Source organism: Geotrypetes seraphini, chromosome 1 (assembly GCF_902459505.1).
Source record: "Geotrypetes seraphini chromosome 1, aGeoSer1.1, whole genome shotgun sequence".
Classification (NCBI taxonomy): domain Eukaryota; kingdom Metazoa; phylum Chordata; class Amphibia; order Gymnophiona; family Dermophiidae; genus Geotrypetes; species Geotrypetes seraphini.
This window is the reverse complement of record NC_047084.1, coordinates 168,693,691-168,715,670: the sequence shown is the minus strand read 5'-3', so window position 1 is coordinate 168,715,670 and position 21,980 is coordinate 168,693,691. Positions and strand designations below refer to the sequence as shown.

Below are 21,980 nucleotides of genomic sequence, written 5' to 3'. Positions count from 1 at the left end.
GGGATAAATGCTGGACCATGGTAGGAGGAACCAATGGACAGCAACAGAAGAATTTACAGAAGATAGGAAAGCAGAAAAAAGAAACTGGGACCAACTTTATGGAAAAATAAGTCTCCAGACAACAAAGGTAAAAAACGGAATTTATTGACTAAAATATGTTAGCTTTGGGAAATGTATATAGCAGATGTCTTTGTATTGTGTTCAAAAGAAAAGGAAATGCATTTCTGGTTTTATTTCTACAGTGTTGAAGTACTTGTTGACCCTTGCTGTGATTGCTGGGGATCCCCAAGCACTGCCAGCAGAGGACCTCCTCTAGAGATGGCCAGAACTCCCCTCCACCAATCACAGCAGTCACTGGCAGCATCCATGAGCCACTGAGGTGCCAGCATCTGTGACTCAGGGATGCTACTGCTGCCTGCCAAGCTTGGCAAAAGGGACCCCCGGCCAACTGCAAAGGAAGTCCTCAGCTGACATCTTGGGAGTTCTCATCAGCTGAGTATTATAGTTTATATTTACATTAGAGGCTCTGGTAGAAACCCGTTTACAAAGTATGTATTCTTCCCAATTAATATTTCCAAATTAATAAAGTCTCTTTGCTTATTTGTAAATGGGTATCTACCAGAGCCTTTAATTCAGTAGCATAATTAAATGAAATAACTATTTCTGTAGTTTATAGGGATGGGCGGGGACGGAGGGGATTCCTCGTGGGGACGGAGGGATTTCTCTTGGGGATGGGTGGGATTTTGGCGGGGACGGGTGGGATTTCTGTCCCTGCACAATTCTCTAACCTGGAGTGAATTAGTCCCTCACCTGCTAAATTATGTGCCAAGTCCCGCTCTGCTATGTTTTCATGGCATTATGTTTTCCCCTGAAAGTCAGATATTCTACCACTTAAGACTGGTCTGAAGAGAACAAAAATTCCAGATAATTAGACACTTTCACTGGCCTACCCAGACAGCCCAAAGCGGGTGGGCATTGCTCTTACCATCCCTTGTATCAGATTCTCTCTCTTCCTTCTCACCCTCTCCAGCCCGTGCAGCAGACTCTCCCTCACTTCCCTTCCCCGCCCCCCCTCTCCCTCCCCGGTACACAGGAAAGGGGATCTTGACTGCCATCCTTAATCTGATTCAGCGCTCTTTACACTGCTAAATTTGTGATTGCCTCCCCGCGTTCTGAACCCGAAGCCATTTTATCGCCCATCAACTTTCGAGGTATGGGAAGGGGGCGGGCCTTAGTCAACCAGCTCCTTTTTCCTTCCAATGAAGTGTTTACTTGGGGAGGTGGTAGTTTTCTTTTTTTTCTATCATTGGCCTTTACCGTGCGCAGGAAAAAAAGGAGGGCGGGGTTTATTGACCTTTTCATAGTAGCGCTGTATTTGTATTGGGTTTGTTGTAATATAGCAAAGCGCGAGCTACGGCAGAAGAGTGGGAGCGTGGCGTCCCGCGAAGCGCAGCTGCAGTTTATGCAGGCGCAGGAGATCCTCGAAGAGTTGGAGGTACAGATCGATGACGTAAGTGAAGCGGGGGCTGGGGCTGGCGGTTTCTGAAACCTTTAATGAGTGGCTGGCGCCAGCTGGGAGGCACCTCATGTAGGCAGTCAGCCGGCGCCAGCGCCTCCCCCCATTGGCTCAGGGCTCCATCTGGAGGGCCTTTGTGCATTTCCCGATGCCCTCGAGCCGCGGCCACGCAAAGTTTGGGAGACAAATACATGGTACATAATGGTAGCTGTTGCTTTCTGAAATCAGGGTTCCTGCAGTGTCCGACACCTCTCCCTCCGTATTCGCGGGTATGTTACACACGATCGATTATTCGCGTTTTTATTTTGCTGGCTCCTCCCCCAAATGACGTCATCCCAGAGCGCCGATAAAAAGTTTGGCGCGTTTTTTCCAGCACTTGCTTCAGGGTGCAGAGAGAAATTTGCTTTTTCCCAGCACTTGGTTCAGGGTGCAGAGAGAGATATTAACTTTTGTTTCCAGCAATTCTTTCAGTATTACCTCTCCTTCAGGAACAGGTCAGGTCTCCCACCATATTCGCAGTATGGCTACAAAGCGAAAGACTTCAAGTGCTACCGAAAGTGCTCCCAAGAGGGAAAAAAAAGTGAAGACCTTACCAGAAAAGGTTGAATTACTGGATATGCTTCATAGAGTAAAGTCAGCCTCTGCTGTTGCTCGGTATTATGGCATTAATGAATCTACTGTTAGGTACATAAAGAAGAAGGAAATTCCAATCCGTGAAGCTGTTGCTGCAGGTACGCCAGCAGGTGCGAAGACATTACATGTTGTGCGAGATACCATTCTTTCTCGTGTGGAAACTGCAACATTTATGTGGGTGCAGGATTGCTACAATAAAAGAATTCCAGTAGACTCTGTGTTGATAAGAGGAAAGGCAAAATCTTTGTATGATAGCTTGAAGAAAAGGGAAGATGGATTGTCACAATCCATGGACTTTCTGGCCAGTAAAGGGTGGTTTGATAAATTCCGGCATAGGTATGGCCTACATAATGTGAAAATGACAGGAGAAGCAGCATCTGCCAACCAAGCTAGAGAGTTCCATGCTACCTTTAAGGAAATTATTGAAGAGAAGAGATATGAAACTGAGCAGGCATTCAATGCCGATGAAACTGCTCCATTTTGGAAGAGAATGCCACAGAGGACTTTCATTAGCAAAGAGATTAAGCGAGCACCAGGTTTCAAGGCTGCAAGGGATATTGAAGACTTAACAAACACCAGATCCAACAAACTAACAGAAGATGACCTAATTCACCTGACTGCTCCCGAAGGAGAGGAGGATGGAGTTAAAGTCAAAAAAGAAGAAGTGGAGGATGAAGAGGAGGATGGAGTTAAAGTCAAAAAAGAAGAAGTGCTAGAGGACAAGTTTACATTGGACAATATTGCAGAGGGCCTACGCAGGTTCAATGCTTTAATGGACTTTTTTTATGACATCGACCCATCCATGGTACGTGCGTTGAAAGTGAAGGAGTTAGCAGAAGCAGCAATGTCTACATACATGAATATATATAAAGAAATGAAGAAGCAGAAGAGCCAGATGGAAATCACAAGGTATTGCCAAAAGATACCAAGAGTCACTGCCTCTCCATCTACCTCTTCCACATCAACCACCCATGAAGAGGCATCCCCTTCGTCTCTTCCTCTTCCTCCTCCTCCTACACTGCAGCACATGTACAGGACGATGAGGATGAAGACACCGCCTGAATAAGAGAAAGGTACGTGTTACTGTACTGTATATCAGCTATGCTTTAATACTGTACAGTTACTGTACATTATAATGCAAAAACTGCAATAAACATGGTTTTCAAAAAAAAAAAAATGCGAATAATTTTTTCTATATTATTCACGATTTCATGATATTCACGAGGGATTTAACAAAATTATTCGCTTTTTTTTATTTGCGGCCTAGCTTTGCCCCTAACCCTTTGAATACGGAGGGAGAAATGGATAATGTGGGAGATGAGCACAGATAGAATGGGCTGCCAGTGTTGGGATTAAACTGTGAACATTGTATTCAGGGTTGCCAGATACTTTTCTAAAATCCCGCCCGTTTACCTTGAAAAAGCAATCCAAAACAGCCCAATGCCTATGCAGTAGAATGCTTTTTTGTTTGCGGGGGCCCTTAGACCTTGCCTACGCTCCACCCCCATAATAATAGTACTCATTGTAATGCCATTACTTACATTCATTTTTCATATATGGACAGTGGGGAGTGAGGGAGGTTCGTGCCTCTGGCAGTGGCGCCTGGCATCGCTGTGCCATGCGCACCCCCACCTCTTTCACTCCTCTTGATCGTTCCCCCCTGCGTATCTCTTGAAGTGTTTGTTGGCGTGAGTCTTCTACCTGCTGCTCGTGCTAGTGCCAAATCCCTTCTGACATCACGTCCTGGTCCTGTGAGCAGACGGTAGTTTTTCAGCTAGCACGGGGGTTAGCGTGCGATAAAAAGGTGTGTGCACTAAAGCCACTAACGCGGCTTCGTAAAAGGAGCCCTTAGTCGCTTATCAAATTTCTAGGCGATATACAATAAAGTAAAATATAGGTTAAAACAAACCAATACATTGCAAAGACAGACTAGACAAGTTGAAACCAGGAGGAGAGGGGGAGAAATACAATTATAACAGGATAAAAGAACAATTAAAAGTAAGAACTGGAGGTTTGGGAATATGGAAGGTTGTGGCCTGATTGGGTGCGTTTTATCTATAGATTAAAGGCATCTTTGAATAAGAAGCTTTTGAGTTTGCCTTTGAATCGGTCCAAGGTTTTTTCCTCTCTGGTATGGGGTGGAAGGAGGGCACTCCAAAGCTGTAGTGCTGTAACTGAAAAAATGTGTTGGCATTTTGTATTAATTATTCTCAGCGATGGTATACATACAAGTAGTAGATGTTGATCAATGGATCTTAGTGTGCGTAAAGGTGTGTATAGAATCCGGAGATTGTCTATAAATAGCGGTGCTTTGGATGATAGTGTTTTGAATGATAGAATAATTATTTTATATGTTATTCTGTGTGTAAAAGCAGCATTTTATGATCAGATTTTTTAGCAAATACTAGTTTTTGAGTTTTTGATCAAAGATGACTCCTAGAATTTTGATCGTAGAAACTAATTATAAGAAGCTGTCAGCAAGGTTGATGGGGGTGAGTAATGTTATTCCTTCTTTCCAGGGAAAACGCATGGTTTTGGTTTTGTTTATGTTGAGAGCTAACATCATGTTTAACCAGAGACTAATGTCTTCAAGTTTTTGATTAATAATGGCTAATTCACTATCATCTTCGGAGTCTAAGGTATGTAGAAACTGGAAGTCATCCGCATAAGCAAAAGCAGAGAATCTGATGGATTGGCAAAGGGTCATAAGTGGTGATAAAAAGATATTAAAGAGGAGTGGTGAAAGAATGGATCCTTGTGGAATGCCATATTTATTATTTTAAGATTCAGATATAGTCGCCGTACATGAAGAAGGACACGGTACTACTCGAAAGGGTCCAGAGAAGAGCGACTAAAATGGTTAAGGGGCTGGAGGAGTTGCTGTACAGCAAGAGATTAGAGAAACTGGGCCTCTTCTCCCTTGAGAAGAGGAGACTGCGAGGGGACATGATCGAAACATTCAAAATACTGAAGGGAATAGAATTAGTAGAGAAAGACAGACTATTCACCCTCTCCAAGGTAGGGGGAACAAGAGGGCACTCTCTAAAGTTGAAAGGGGATAGATTCCGCACAAACGTAAGGAAGTTCTTCTTCACCCAGAGAGTGGTAGAGAACTGGAACCCTCTTCCGGAGTCTGTTATAGGGGAAGACACCCTCCAGGGTTTCAAGACAAAGTTGGACAAGTTCATGCTAAACTGGTGAGACTAAACTCATTTGGAGAACTGGTCTTGACCTTGGAGCCGCCGCATGAGCGGACTGCTGGGCAGGATGGACCGCTGGTCTGACCCAGTGTATTACTATTTAAAAGGGTTTATCAAAGACCTTCGGTCACTGTCCTCACTGGGAAGAATACCAGGAGTTCAAAATAGTATACAAATTAAGTTTTGTTACATAAATATAGTATTTCTAGCCATAATCATTAATTAAGTACAGAGTTTGAATCAATACGTTACCGGTTATTGCATCATCACTCCGTCGGGGGACCGCGATCAGGAGGCTTATTCAATATGTCATCACACAGCTCGTCAGCAGTGGAAAAGTCCCTACCTTTTTTCAGGGAAAGCACCATTTATATTGTACTTTTTACCCATCCCCTCCTTGTGGATTGGATAATCAGATGCGTGCTAAACGCATGCTGATCTGATGTTTACCAATCAGTATGTGTTAAAAACACCTAGCCTGGTTCGTGCTAATCGCATGCTGAGCTGATGTGCTTCTGTGATCACCAATCAGTATGTGTTTACGACTTGTTTTCATAGTGCTTGTATTTTCCCTGTAACAACTGCCACGTATCCAAGGCAATCTCACTCAATATCAATATTCCTCACATTCCATTCGTTTCTCATTTGTATCACATTCGGTCCTTATTGAGTGATATTGCCATAGGATACCATCGTAGGCCTGGTTGGTTTACAGCATAGTCCATAAACCACATAACAATTCCACAAGGACAGAACAAGTACTACTGTGGTCAGAATAAGTAAAGGGTGAATTAACCAATTCAAAGTGGTAGTGGCTGATGGTGAATATCCCAGAAACACATCCCACCAGTGATACGATGTCGCATCCGCAATTGTGGATCCAATATTAATAATTTGTTCTGCTACAATGGTGGTACTAATCTGGTGCTCTATTATACAGAGTTGGAATTCCTTATGGACTGATTTATCATACGGGACCTTTGTATTATTGCTTTTAACTTTTCCAACTTCAAATCCCAATTTGGAACGGAAAAGTTGTTTTCCCAGAGTAGATTTGTTCTAAGTCCTATATCAGGTGTTAAAACATAAGTTTGATTCTGCCAAAGAAGTGTTGACATATTGTGTAAGCATCCTGCAAAGAGTACTATCATTTTTGGTATTATTGGCTCATTAGTCACCACTGATGATGTCATCAGTGATGCTTCACCGGCAGGAAAAAGTTGCGAAGCAGCCTGTTTAGCGCTGCGGTTGCCGACGCTACTGGAGGGAGGTTTGCTGCTCTCGCTGGGAGGGTCGGAAGGGTACACTTTGGGGGGAGAGATAGGGTCAGCAGGGGTTCGGCTGGGAGGGGGGAGAAGCGGTCTGCCTCGATACTCCAAGGCCTGGCGTCAATACCTTCTTCGGGCAGCAGCAGCTTTTACAATTCGCTGCAGTTGCCGGCTTCAGGCCTTCCTCTCTGCCGGGTCCTGCCTACTTCCTGTTTTCATGAAGACAGGACCCAACAGAGAGGAAGGCCTGAAGTCGGCAACAGCAATGAATTGTGAATGCTGCTGCTGCCCGATGAAGTTCAGGACACCAGGTCTTGGGTGACAGAAGGAGGAAAGGGAGCAGAGGGGGAGAGAATTGGGGAGAGTATTGCTGTACCCAACTGGAGGGAATGAAAGGAGATGCCAGGGCTTGGAGTGAAGAAGAGACGCCAGGGCATGGAGGGAAGGAGGAAGGTATGCCAGATCAAGGGAAAAGGAAGGAGGAAAGGAAGGAGGAGATGTCAGAGCATGGAGGGGGAGGGACAGATGGAAGAAAAGGAAAGGAGAGAGATGCTGGGAATCAGGGAAGGGATGATGCCAGACCGTGAGGTTGGAAGGAAAGAAAGGAGAAGAGAGAGATGCCAGAGCATAGGGGAGGGGGTGGTGACAGAGAGAGAAAAACAGAGAGGTGACAAAGAGTTGAAATCAATCATGTACAAAGGAGAGAAGGGGCACGGAATAGATAGTTTATGGAAGGAGAATAGAAAGAGGGAAGATGCCATATGGAAGAGAGAGAGAGAGAGAGGGTGGACACTGGATGGAAAGAGCACAGAGGGCAGTGAATGGAAGGGGTGAGATAGAGGGTGAACAGATGGAAGGGGTAGAGAGAGGGAAACAGACACTGAATGGAAGTGTGGAGGAGAGGAGGGACAGCTGCTGAATGGAAGTGTGAGGGAAAGGGGGAGTAGATGCTGGAAGGAAGTGAGTAGGAGAAAGAAAAAAAGGGCACATGCAGGATTGTGGGAAGAGGATAGAGTTAGTTACTGGAAAGGGTGAGGGAAAGAGGTGGCAAGCTATAGGTAGAAACAGTGAAAGAGGGAAATTGAGGACTGAATAGTAAAAAAGAATTTAGACAGAGGCAGAAAATAAATTGAGAAGGACGACCAGGGAAGAACAGGAGGAAGGGAGCGGAGAGAGAGAGAGATGCCAGAGCAGGGGGAAAGGAGAGGAGACAGATACCAGACCAATGGGGGTGAAAGGAGAGATGGAAGGGGGAGGCATACAGTTTCTGGAACGGCCATAGAAGGAGAGAAGAAGCCATATAGGGGCAGAGAGATGGCAGACAGTGGATGGAAGGAAGAGAGTAACAAGAAGATGAGGAAAGCAGAAACCAGAGAAGACAAAGGTAGAACAAAAATTTTCTATTTATTTATTGCTTTAGGAGACATGTGTCACTGTTTCTGTGGTGTTGCATTGTATGCAGAGTCCAACTTCTTGTTGGTTCAATTTAACCTTTGTCTATATATTTCTATTTTATCCCCCCTTTTACAAAACTGTGGAGCGTATTTTAGCGCCAGCCGTGGTGGTAGCAGCTCTGATGCTCAGAATTCTATGAGCATCAGAGCTGTTATCACCGTGGCTAAAATCCACACTACAGTTTTGTAAAAGGGGAAGGGATTAGTTTGTGATGACATTCCATACTAGGCGAAGGTGTTTTATGTGTTCTGTGTGTTCAAAAGACATGGTTTTCTGTTAGGATTGACTGCAGGATTGATCTGTACTAGTCTGGCTTGTTTAGTTTTACAATAGGTGTATTGCTGTTGTACTTCTCACTGCAGTATGTAAGATGCTGCCTTTTCCTAGGTACTCATGTGTGACGTGTGGCTTGTTACTAAAAATCATGTTTTTCGTACAGATGGGGGTGGGGGTGCCCAAAAATGATGGGCCCCGGGTGTCACACATGCCACTGGTGTCTGACTAGGGATCTGGAAGATTTGAATAACAGGGGAAGAACATCAGATTGCTGGGCCTTCCGGAGGGTGCTGTCTGACCCTATTAAGTTTCTAGAAGACTTTATCCCTAAATTGCTTACCCTTAAACCTCAGGCAACCGTTGGATTTGGAAAGAGCACGTTGGATACCATCACAGGGAAATAGCAGGCAGAGTGGCCCAAGACCTTTAATTTTTAGGATGCTTAGATTTCCTCAAGCATTGGAGATACTTAGGGCTGCTAAGGAGTCTAGGAATCTGAAATGGCAGGAGTCAAGGATTTTATTTTTACTGGACTTTGCAAAGGCCACAGCAATAGCCAGGAAGCAGTTTCTTCAGCTCTGCCCACAGTTGAGACAATTGGGAGCCAGATATGGGTTGTTTTACCCAGCTAGTTTGAAGATTACCTATAATAATAAAACCTCCCACTATGAGGACCCAGGCAAGCTCCAGGAATAACTAAATCAATTCCTGGACATGATGACAATGTATGAGGTTTGAATTTTTATTTTTGGACTTCAGTTTTATTTATTTCATGTTAAGGCTCATCTTGGTGAGTACACTTTTGTTTTTGGGAAATTTGTATTTCGTTTGCAAGGGCAGTTTTTTGGGTTTTTTTTTTTCCTGAGTTTGGCCTTAGACTCGTTTGGAAAATTCATTGGAAAACGAGTTGGATTAAATTCTATTTAATTCTACATTTGATCTTAGCCAAAAGGCCGAGAAGCAATAACATTCTATTTAATTCTAACGGTTAATTTGAACGCCGGTAAAAATAAAGCAATGGATCATCAGACTGAGGCTTGGAACGCTTTAGAGGTGGAATGAGAATATTGTCTGACAATCGGAAGTCACGAGGAAGAGGACGGAATATGGAAGAGCCGAAGCTAATGGTTTCCATCAGCAATATCAAAGACGAGTCTAGGCTTTCCCTATTCTTTACTAATCCGCTCCTGCTTTCTTGGCCACTTTTCCTATCCCCTTCAGTACCGCCCTGGATATGGACATCTCCGTTGTAGCAGTATCTGCAAGGGCCAGGCCCGTTCTGACTCCTCCAGGCTTGCCACTGTCTTTAAACCTTGTATGACTACATTGATAAATATAACATTGAACTAGATCCATGCTGTAATGATATTTTGGGCAGACATTCATGGAAGCGATGGGAGCATTTTGTTCACAGTGAGAACCAGCACCTTGTGAGCAAAAAGGCATTAGATTTCCTTGACAAACTCTTGCGTTATGATCATCAAGCACAACTAGCAGCTTGTGAAGCAATGGAGCACTCGTATTTTTATCCAATATCAAAAGATCAGCAAAGGACCGGTCCCAACACAGGCATGCTAGCTGGTAATAACCCTGTTAGCTCCTCCAGGATGTTAACAGGTATCCCATCCATGCCTGCCTCTGGATCACCCATCATCTCTTCTCTAAATGCTCTGGGAGTACCAGTCCCTGCCACCCCATCAGGACAGGCTTAACTTCTTTTTGCAGTCTGACTGCAGCGAGGACATGTGCAGCCTCTGTCTTCCAGTTTGAAGTCCAGACACCATTTCAGACATGTATACCATCTTGAGTACCTCTTCCAGTGACAGCACCTCAGAGATGAAATTTGCAGTCTTGAGGGCCATCAATACTACTGCTCTACTCGTCTCTTCTCCCAGTGATGTCCTTTGCTCTTTTCCTGATTACCTGTTAACTGAGGATGTATGTATCTTCCCTTCAGCAGTCAGAGGGCCATTGCTGCTCAACTTTGTACTGCTCTAAGCATCCCCTATTACATGTTATGACAGGGAGAATGCCTGTAGCTTTCTTCCAGAGAATCTAGAATTGGAGAAGCATCAGCAGTCCTCTGGGCTTCCTTCTCTTTGTCATGTCACTTCACTGAGGAGACCTGCAACTTCGATGCGTTAGCTTCCTATGACATTAAGGGTTATTGTGGTTTTCAAGATTGAGTGGTGTCTGTTGTCCAGAGAGGCAAGTTGTAGATTTGTTGACAGGCTGTACATGGGGGGAAAAGGGTTATACGTAAATAGGGCTTTGGTTTATAATGCTGTGGGATGCATGGATGGAATATAGTGGTAATTAGTTGTATGAATGGACAAATAGGTATAGAGTTATTTGGGATGGGAGTTTTTTTAGGATAGTTATAAATGGAAAGTAAAAGAGTGAATGGGTATGGTAGTGTGATCGGTTTCTGTGGGATTGAATATATTAATAAAGGAATAATTAATTGAATGTTACTGTATATCTTTTAATAGTAGGTAGCACAAATTTGTATTCATTATAATAATAGCAATAGAATATTTGGAATTCTGCTATGTTTAATATATTTAAAGCAGTAATTATTTTATTAGTATTACTCATCCTAGTTTCTTTCTAATGTATTTTTAACTAGTATTGACATCTATTATTTATGAGATGGTTTAATGAATTTAATTTTTATGAATGCATGGTCCTGTCAGGATATTTAATTCAGTTAATAGTAAATAAAAAGGCAGGTGTGGCAATCCTGATTAACAAGACTGTCTCTGCTAACTGTGATAATTTTAGAGCTGATCCATTGGGTAGATGGCTCTATGTTAATATGATTTCAGGAAAAGATATTTGAATAAGAAACCTAAAACTAGCCTAAAAGACATTTGGAGAAGGGAGGAAGTGACGTCATCACGGAATATGGCCGCTTAATCTTAGAGCTCTGTCGGGGCTCGTGGTTGCAAGTTTAATAATTGCTTCCAGTGGTGGTCTGAGCGCAATCTTTTTTGGTGCCTGAGCTCGCTGAATGTATGGCGAGTCGGAAGAAACTGGAGAAATTTCATTTTCCTGGCGCAACGAGTGTGAAAACCCGATCGCACGTTCCTGGCTCCCCGGCGGCGCTACTCAAGATGGCGGAGCCGACCACGCCGCTGCAGACAGTGTCCTCCCAGTCCAACTCCGCGTCGAACGATCGACCGATGGAAGGGAAGATCGAGATGTGGTTTAAGGAACTGAAAGTAGAAATGGTAGGGATGAGGTCAGACATGAAGACTGCGCTGGGAGAGATTCGGGCAGAAGTGGGAGACCTGAGCGGCAGAGGTCCTTGTCGCTGAAGAGCGATTGGGCCACGTGGAGGGCCTGGCGGAGGAACGAATCTGCTGCTATGGACACAGTAGTGGCACAACTGGATGACTTGAAAAGGCAGGTCGAGGACTTGGAGAATCGCTCAAGGCGAAAATAATCTGCGTTTAAGGGGGTGCCAGACTCGGATCGATATAAGGACGCCAGGGAAGTGGTGTCAGACTTTTGCAAAGCCCTCCTTGCTGAGGAGTCTCAGATGATACCACTTGTGATAGACTTACAGAGGGCTCACAGAAGTCTGGGGCAGACGAGAGGTCCTGGCAACCGTGACATTATAGCCTGCTTTGGTGACTTTCAATGAAGGAAAAAGTTTTACAGGCTGCACGTCGTCGCCCTGAATTTGTGTGGCAGGGGTTGAAAGTGGGGGTCTATCAAGATCTGGCCCTTGCTACACTCCAGAAACGTAGATCGTTTAGGGAAGTCACCCAGATACTGCGAGCTGAAGGCTACCGCTACAGATGGCTCTTTCCTTTTGGATTACATTTCACTATCAATGGGACTCACCGGAAAGTGGACAATGTGGCTGACGCATGGATGGCGATGAAGGACCTTGGATGTCGGATGCAGCACGACACCCCTGTTCGAGATATATCGGGAACAGTATCGGAGACCAGAGCTGGTGTCTCCCAGAACACTATTGAGGATGGCCAACCTTCTACCTCAGTTACCTGATCCGGTTCTCCAGAGGGAAACCTGTCCTCAGTATCTTTGGACTACAGCTGAAAGAGATTTTGTAATTCTGTTGGTTGAAAATGACATGCTTGTTCCCTAGGGAATGGTTATTCTGCTTGTTCTGTGTGCTTGCTTTAGGTAGAAGGGTTGGTTATTTAACAATACGGGCTTGGATGGAGTGCTGGCTTGAGTGTGTGTTTTATATGTATGTCTGAGGAATAGGGGGGATGGAAGGGGAGGGAAAGCAATAATAGGTGCTTATTCTGGGCCTTTTCAGTATGACTCATTTTCTTCGTATGGCTGATTCGAAACTTGGAGAATCAGCTAATTGGAGGGGGGGGGGGGGGGAGCTGTTTGCATGGGGTCTAGCGGGCGGCGGAGCTTGGGTGTTGGGAGGTCCCCAGGGAAAGATCCAGGGTTGATCATAGGCTCCTGGAATGTTAATGGGCTCAATAGTCCGGGTAAAAGGAGTATAGTTTTCCGAGACCTCCATCGTATGAAGTGGGACATATGTCTCTTGCAAGAAACGCACTTGAGACCTAGGGATGTATCTTTGCTTCAAAGACCACAGTTTGATATGCTCTGGACCCATCAAGGGAGGGGGCTACAAAAAGGGCAGGAGGATTGGCTATTCTGGCACGCAAAGGGACTGGGATTACAGGTGGAACATGTCTATAGGGACAGAGAGGGTAGGTGTCTAGCGGTGAAAGGTATGCTTCAAGGTCGCCCTCTGACTATTATTAATCTTTATGGTCCTAATGCGGGACAAGCAGCATACTATCGGAATTTGAAGGGGGCTCTACATACCTTTACGCAGGGAGCGGTATATTTGGGAGGCGACTTTAATGTCCCTCCAGACCCGACTGTAGATCATTCAGGGGGAGGGCGTAAATCAACGAGAAAGCCAGCCGCTGCATTTCGCGATCTGATGGGTTCGCTTGGCCTAGTTGATGGCTGGCGATTGCTTCATGGTGCTCAGAGATCATATACCTTCTATTCCCATGCACAGAACACCTATACTAGACTAGATGGGATATGGATTCATAGGAATCAAGCAGGGGGGCTGCGAGTTGCGGAGATAGAACCGATGCATGTCTCAGATCATGCACCGGTGTGGATATCTTGCACTGGCATGTTAGATCCGGGGGGAGGTACATATTGGAGGCTTAATGAATCCCTGCTGAGTTCCCCCCAGGTGGTTACTGCGGTGGAAAACACTATGAGAGAATATTTGGAGATGAATGACAATGGGGAGGTATCAGACGCCATTCTGTGGGATGCCCTGAAAGCAGTAATCCGGGAGAGCTTATTAAGTGGGGGCTAGATTTAAAAAACAAGAGAGCCCGGACCTTTCTTCAATTGAGAACCCGATTGACTCAGCTGGAGTTGAACCACCAGAACACGAGAGACCCCCAGACTCTGGTTCAACTGCAAAGAGTCCGGGATGAATTGTATCAGCTCCAGGTAGAGGAAACAGAGCGTATGCGCGAGAGATTTCGTCTCAATATTTATGAGCATAGCAATAAGGCTAGCGCTCAACTGGCTAGATATATCCGTATCAAACAAAATCGGTTAACTATCACTTGTATTAAGGGAGAATCAGGGGGGGATCTACAAGTTACGGACTCTGCTATCCAACGTGAGTTCCGGGACTTCTATTCTGGGCTTTATGGTCAGCCGGGGCCGCTAGCCGCTGGAGTGCAGACTGGATTTCTGGACTCACTACAAATACCCAAGCTGGCAGAGGCGGATCAGGAGTATTTAAGAGAACAGATACAACTCTCTGAGATCTTGGGGTGATTGAGGGGTTGAAGAATGGTAAATCCCCAGGGTTGGATGGGTATACTAGTCGTTATTATAAACAATTCTCGGCACAATTGGGGCCACTTTTGGTCCGGGTGGCTAACGGAATTTCTACTGGTGGCAAGTTGCCGTCTACGATGGGTGAGGCTGGGGTGGTTATATTGCCCAAACCGGGTAGAGATCCTTTATTATGTGGGTCTTATCGGCCCATATCATTGTTGAACTTAGATGCAAAAATTTTGGCTAAGGTCCTGGCCCAGCGGTTTGGGGAGGGTACTGCCTTCCCTGATCCATCAAGATCAAGCGGGGTTTATACAACGGAGACAGGTGAGCGATAATATTAGGAGAACCCTTAATTTACTTTGGGAAGCGAGTACTGGTAGGGAAAAGGTGGTTTTGATCTCGGTTGATGCCGAGAAGGCATTCGATCGGGTTCTCTGGGAATTTCTATGGGATGTCATGGATAGGATGGGACTAGGGGGTTTGTTTGGAGATTGGGTTCGGGCTCTGTATGTTGCTCCGCGGGCATGCTTGCGGATTAATCAATCTTATACTGACTTTTTTCCCATCTTTCGGGGAACTCGGCAGGGATGTCCCCTTTCGCCATTATTGTTTGCAGTGTACCTTGAACCCCTTGCATTGGCCATTAGACATCACCTATCGCTAGTTGGGGTCGTTAGTGGGGGGGTGGATCACCGAATAGCGATGTTTGCGGATGATATTCTATTATACGTGGGACAACCTGAGAATTCTATACCCCACTTATTGCAGCTATTTGACACCTATGGACAGATCTCTGGGTTTAAAATAAACTTAGCTAAAACGGAAATCTTGAATCTGACCTTGACACAGGGGGAGGTGGATGGGTTGAAGGGGACTTTTCCCTTTAAATGGGCTAGCCATGGGATTAAATACTTGGGCATTTTTATTCCATCGGATATTGGGAGGATATATGAGAAAAATATTTGCCTATTATAGCCGTATAAGGGCTGACTTACAGCGCTGGAATGGCCTATGGTTATCTTGGTGGGGGAGAATTGCGATCATTAAAATGAATGTACTTCCTAGATTGTTGTTCCTATTTCAGACTTTGCCAATATCGGTTCCTTTAGGGGAACTGAGAAGATTAAGCAGGGAAATCCGCACCTTTATTTGGCATCGTAAATCCCCACGACTTGCCCAATCTTTGTTGTGGGCTCCTCGGGAAGAGGGGGGAAGAGGGTTACCTAATCTGGTGTGGTATTATCAAGCGGCACAGCTGAAGCTAGTGCTTGATTGGGAACTGGGAGAACACAAAAGTGGGGTACAGCTGGAACAGCGATATAGTGGTTTGGAGCCTTTGAAATTTAGGTTGTGGACGTCTGGCCCGCAGCGTGCATGGATTCAGAGCATATCAAACCCCTTTGTACAACATTTGGCAAGGGTATGGAACCAGGTGCGTACTACCTTGGGAGGGGGGGCATTGGTATCTTCCCTGGCTACTATCACGGCTGAACCTCAATTTTTGGCAGGTCGTGACAATCGGGTTTTTCATCGTTGGTCTCAAAAGGGGATTCAAATATTTAGAGATTTAATGGGGCGACTGGGATTGTTTCTTTTCAAGCACTCCAACAGAAATATGACTTACCGGATGGTGATTGTTTCGCTTACTTTCAAATTAGACATTTCATGCATGCTCAGGGTTGGGACTCTAGATTGCCGCTTGAGAGGGAAACGTTGGAAAATCTCTGGCTGATACTTCAGAAAATTCCTAAATCATTATCGGTGCTGTATCAATATAGGAGGGGATACTCCCCTATTATTCCTTTGTTTCGTCAGCACTGGGAGAGGGATTTAAACTCCCGGTTAACAGCTAAAGATTGGGAGGTAATATGTAGGGAGGTATATAAGGCCTCCTCCTGTGCTTTGATTCAAGAAAACGCTTATAAGGTTCTTACGAGGTGGTACTATACTCCGGAACGCCTGCATAGAATGTTTCCAGGAGCCTCTGATCAATGTTGGAGATGTGGCTCCCATGTGGGGTCCTTTTTACATATCTGGTGGGACTGTGGGGTTCTCAATTCCTATTGGAAGGCGGTGATTGATACTGTATCTGAGTGTCTGGGTGAATGTGTTGTGTTTTCCCCGCTGAGTTGCCTTTTAGGATTATATAATATTAGGGAGCATACCTGGCAAACTAAGTTCCTTCGCTGGGGGTTGGCAGCTGCGAAATGTCTCATTGCCAATCATTGGAAGAACACAGAGGCCCCCTCTTATACTGCATGGGTTAACCGATTGTTATCCTTGGGGAGGATGGAGATAGCTGTGGCTAAAAGACGCCACACCTATATTACTTATTTCCACACTTGGAGTAAGTTGGAAGATCTGCTGGATGCACTCTAGGGGATCTCCCTGTACTGGATGTTCTGTTGCCTGCTACATGGATGGGGAAGGGGGGGGATTAGGGGGTAATTTGGGATGGGGAACATGAGCTTGGGGGGGGGGGGGATGGGGAAGATTAGAAATGGTTGTTTGCTATTGTTTTTGATTTTGGGTTGTGGTACTCTAGTTTTACCTACTGCCTTACCTGTATTGGATTTGTATCTGGTGTTACATGTTCTTGCGGTTTGCTACTATTGTACAATATATTGAAAACTTTTCAATAAAAATTTATATATAAAAAAAAAAAATAAAAGACATTTGGAGCATTGAAATAAAGCAGCAGATTTCTGCTACTCAGTGGCCACGGATTTGGATTTAGAGGATGAGATGTACAGCGTCAGCATCTATGAGACAAACATGGTTCTTTTTGTTACATAGAATTTTTTTGGACCCCAGTTCATTTGCAAACGTTAGACAGTTCAAAGTCTAATAGATGCTGGCATTGTCAACTTGAAGTAGGGACACTGGATCATTTGTTCTATTGTCTCTTGATAACTCAATTTTTGGAGATCAATATGGGGACAAATTAATTTGATACTGGAATCTTCAATTCCGTTGTCCTGTGAGATAGTAATCTGTGGGACATTGTTGATGACTAAACCTCCATTAGAAAGGACTCTTTATCATTAAGTCTGGGATAGCCATGCAAATGATTACCAAGAACTGGAAAAATTGGGACAGACTTAATTTTTCCTTTTGGTGGAAAACTTTATGTTTATAATATAAGTATGAAAAAATGAATTCAGAAATATTGTGTCATAATAAATTATTTAAATTAACATGGGGTCCATTGACAAATTTTGTTAACTGATTAGTTGGAGTATGCCTTTATTTCCTATTTGATTTCCAAATCCAGGGAGGGGGGGCAGGGCTGGACATGTAGGCAGGTTTAGGGACAGGGCTGGACAATGTAGGTAGGTTTAAGGGCAGGGCTGGACATGTAGGCAGGTTTAGGGGCAGGGCTGGACATATAGGCAGTTTTAGGGGCAGGGCTGGACATGTATGCAGATTTAGGGACAGGGCTGGACAATGTAGGTAGGTTTAAGGGCAGGGCTGGACAATGTAGGTAGGTTTAAGGGCAGGGCTGGACATGTATGCAGGTTTAGGGACAGGGCTGGACAATGTAGGTAGGTTTAGGGGCAGGGCTGGACAATGTAGGTAGGTTTAGGGGCAGGGCTGGACAATGTAGGTAGGTTTAGGGGCAGGGCTGGACATGTAGGCAGGTTTAGGGGCAGGGCTTGACATGTAGGCAGGTTTAGGGGCAGGGCTGGACATGTAGGCAGGTTTAAGGGTAGGGCTGGACATGTAGGCAGGTTTAGGGGCAGGGCTGGACATTAGGCAGGTTTAGGCTCAGGGCTGGACATGTAGGCTGGTTTAGGCTCAGGGCTGGACATGTAGGCAGGTTTAGGGGCAGGGCTGGACATGTAGGCAGGTTTAGGGGCAGGGCTGGACATGTAGGCAGGTTTAGGCTCAGGGCTGGACATGTAGGCAGGTTTAAGGGTAGGGTTGGACATGTAGGCAGGTTTAAGGGTAGGGTTGGACATGTAGGCAGGTTTAGGCTCAGGGCTGGACATGTAGGCAGGTCTAGGGGCAGGGCTGGACATGTAGGCAGGTCTAGGGGCAGGGCTGGACATGTAGGCAGGTTTAGGCTCAGGCCTGGACATGTAGGCAGGTCTAGGACATGTAGGCAGGTCTAGGGGCAGTGCTGGACATGTAGGCAGGTTTAAAGGCAGTGCTGGACTTTAGTGTCATTAAGCACCGCTGGCTGCGATTCTGCAAGGACCCTAGGCACTGTAAATGTAGACCTGTAAAACCATGGCCAACATTTCCGATGCTTGGGGTCCTTGCTAGTCGCAATTCTGTAATCAGTGACTGTTCGTGATTGACAAGCAGCAGTCACTGCTTACAGAATCAGCCCTTTAATGCCTACAAAATAGGTAGTGGTAAGGGCTGATGCGCTAATGGAAAAATCAGCTTATGGCCATTATTGCAACAATGGAAAATACAGCTGTTTACAGTTATGCTTAAAAGTGGCCACTGCGCATTGGAAACCTACGTGCTAATCATAACGCAGGTCACTTTTTAGCGCGACTGTAAAATGGCTATATTTTCCATTTGTGCAATCGTGGCCAGAAGCAAATTCCCATTCTCACGTGAGCCCTTAATCATACTATCTTGAAGTTATTAAGAACTCACGGGCTAATGTGGCCTCAGTGCATGAGAAACCCACTCACTAATCATAGTGATTAAGAAATGTTTTTTCATCAATACCATTTTTCCATTCGGGTTCAGTCGATTATTTTATCCCATCTCGACTATTGTAAATGCCCTTTATCTTGGTATTACATAAACCTGTCTTTCTAGACTACAATTGGTCCAGAATACTGCTGCTAGATTGATTTTTGGGAAATCTAAGTTTGATCATGTCACACCATTGCTTTTTAACCTTCATTGGCTCCCCGTGTATTTTAGAGTCCAGTTCAAATGTGCTTGTGTCATTTTCAAAATTGTCTTTGGTATTTTTACTCCCTTAGTTTCTCTGTCTTGGAACCTTTTATAGATTCTCTTTTGCAAGGGGCGACCAACAACTTAAGGTATCCTGCCCATCTAGTAAAGAACCAAGGTCTTTGGCCAATCTCTGTCTTTCAAGTTTACCCAGCTTTGGAATGATCTTCCACTTTTTTTGTGAAGCTCTAACTCCCTTTTCTTCTTTCGTAAATACTAGAAAACTATTCTGTTCACTAAACATTTTGGTAATTAACTTCCTCGCTATCTTTCGTTTCCTTTTTTTTTTTTTAGCCTATCCTAATTACTGTAAACCGAGTCGAGCTCTCCTGGAATGAAGTCTCGGTATGTAAAACTAAGCATTAGATTAGATTTTAGCACAGCTTTGTAAACAAGCTCCAGAGTGTAAATATAATGTGCTTTCTGAACTTTTTATTGAAAATACATACGGTAATACAATGTAGCTTCTGATACCTGAAGTGTTGGGGTACTGTTGTAAAATGTTCTCTGTAAACAAAGATCTAGCAGTGTAGCAGCCAGCTGGGATGTCTGAATGCTGATAACTAAAATAGGGGGCCCTTTTACTAAAGTTTTGCACTTGCCAACTGATATTAGTGTACACTAAGGCCCGGATTCTGTAGAGGACGTCCGTCCCGGGCGTCCTATACAGAATCGGAACAAAACCTGCCCAAAGTAAACCCGATTCTATAACTGACGTCCATGTGGCAGACGCCGGTTACAGAATCGGGTTTTTGTTTAGAGTTTAGATGCGGCCTCTATACTTTTATCGCGGCAAGGGATTTCTCTCCTGCCGTGAACGTCAGGGGGTTGGGGAGGCTGGCGGCCGTAGCCGCGGCCGCTATACTAATCGCGGCAGGGAGATCCCATGCCGCGATAAAGTATAGCGGCCGCATCTACTTACCATGTAGGCCAGCATTTTGCTAGCCTACATTGCAAGCGTCTCCCGCTCTGCTAGGGAGACGCATATAGCCGCCTAGGTTCGCCTAAGACTACTGCCTAGCCTTAGGCGAGCTAAGGCGGGTTTGTGGGCCTCCCTAGGCTCCTGGACGTGCCTTCAATATAGGCGGCCTGCCTAGGGAGCATTTTTTTTTTTAGAAAACGTGCCTCCCAATTGGCTGATTAGATAGCTGTAGGATGCCTACAGCTGCCTACAATTGGGACACACTTTGCAGAATCAAGGCCCAAATGCTCCATGTTCTGTTTTATACCTATGGGCCATATGCTACTTATCACACACTAATTTCCGTTAGCATGTGCTAAGTTTTAGCAAAAGGGCCCCATAGTTTGCACATTAACTAAAGATAGTCAATTAAGATTTGTCAATAACTTTCTTTTTTTTTTTTTTCAGGCTGCATATTCTTTAACAAAGCTCCTAGAGGCTACTACAGTAGTTTCAACCCGAGTGGAAGACCTTGCCTCAGAATGCACAGATAATGCACAGTTCCTTAAAATACGTCGAGACCTTCTGAAAGCGGGATATGAGTCCTTGAAGCCCAGCAGCAGAATTGATAGGATCAACATCACTGGACAACAGTTTTTGCTTCTTCAGCACTTTTGGGTTATCTTACAGACTTTCGGCTGATGATCACAAAAATCACGTTTAAAATTACATATTGCATACCAATTTAATAAAAAAAAAAGTACAATTTTCAATTATATTTGCAGGCTAATTCAATTAATTCTTAGCCTAATTCTTAATATAGGCCTATTCATGTTATACCTTACTGGATATAGTGTGGGCATGTCCAGGCATACATTAAGGGCAGGTTCCATAACATCCATGGAAATGATGCAGTCTGGGCATGCTTGTACATGGGCTTGATGGATGCTGCCTGAAATGGCTATATACTCGTAAAAGCAGTTCGCATACAGGGATAATCTTCATTACGTGTCTGTCAGTTTGGGTGTATTTTGATGCTTCATGGCATAGGTGTATTTTGATGCTTCAAGGCATAGTATTGTCTATGTAAGTAACTTAATTAGTAAGTCAGTTAATAATTAATTGCTATAGGACAATTTGTGACAGCAGAAATGTCTCACCGATGTCGCAACAGCTTTGATACATTCTGCTACATTTGTGGTGCATACATGCTTAAGCCTCAAAGACGCACCATGACTCAACTTGTCAAGAAAGCATATGAGCTGTACTTCGTTTGCAAGATTGGTGATCAAGACAAACCATGGGCTCCTCACATTTGTTGTGCAAGATGTGCTGTTGATCTTAGAGCTTGGCTCCGAGGTACTCGAAAGTCAGTGCCATTTGCTATCCCAATGATATGGCGAGAACAGAAGGATGAAGCAGGAAAACACAGGAGAATCAAATCCACAGTAACAACACCCAGACACGACGGAGTGGATAAGTCCAAGAAAGAGACTGGTGAACTCTAGATATTCCACAAAACCCTTTATTTCTTTAATACATCATGCATTGACTCGACATGCGCATGTTTCGGCCCAAATGGCCTGCCTCAGGAGTCTCACAGGTTTGTATGTGAATCAAAAAGACATCCAAAGTTTAGTAAAGCATCACATAATCCATGCTGCAAAATAACGCCACAGCTTGTGAAACGTGAGACTCCTGAGGCAGGCCATTTGGGCCAAAGCATGCGCATGTCAAGTCAATGCATGATATATTAAAGAAATAAAGGATTTCATGGAATATTTAGAGTTCACCAGTCTCTTTCTTGGACTTATCCATTCCGTCGTGTCTAAGAACAGAAGGATCACTTGCAACTGGAACATCTGTAGTAGTCTTAAAGTAGTAGCTCTGCTACTTGGAATGCAGCTTGGATATACCAAGTACTGTTGTTTTATTTGTGAATGGGACAGGCATTCTAAGGAGTTGCATTACATTCAAAAGAA

General features: G+C 44.6%; 1 protein-coding gene across 3 annotated transcripts; it reads left to right on the top strand.

Moving 5' to 3' along the window:
- Positions 1–1,263: 1,263 nt before the first annotated feature.
- On the top strand, positions 1,264–21,475 carry C1H4orf46 (chromosome 1 C4orf46 homolog). 3 transcript variants are annotated; one of them, XR_004539167.1, is made up of 3 exons: positions 1,534–3,222; positions 19,392–19,442; positions 20,467–20,546. XR_004539167.1 is itself a non-coding variant. In XM_033941407.1 (2 exons), exons 1-2 carry the CDS (start codon positions 1,463–1,465, stop codon positions 20,698–20,700), a joined length of 282 nt encoding a protein of 93 aa, XP_033797298.1. In that variant the 5' UTR covers positions 1,264–1,462; the 3' UTR covers positions 20,701–21,475. The 3 variants fall into 3 exon arrangements, 2 of the variants coding, with proteins under 2 accessions (XP_033797298.1, XP_033797283.1); XM_033941407.1 differs by lacking the exons at positions 1,534–3,222; positions 19,392–19,442 and adding an exon at positions 1,264–1,510 and having other exon boundaries at positions 20,467–21,475; XM_033941392.1 differs by lacking the exon at positions 19,392–19,442 and having other exon boundaries at positions 20,467–20,600.
- The last annotated feature ends 505 nt before the right edge of the window (positions 21,476–21,980 follow it).

Bases quoted from the DNA above. Each gene is read 5' to 3' on its own strand.
- C1H4orf46 (XM_033941392.1), top strand. From the start codon at position 2,037: ATGGCTACAAAGCGAAAGACTTCAAGTGCTACCGAAAGTGCTCCCAAG.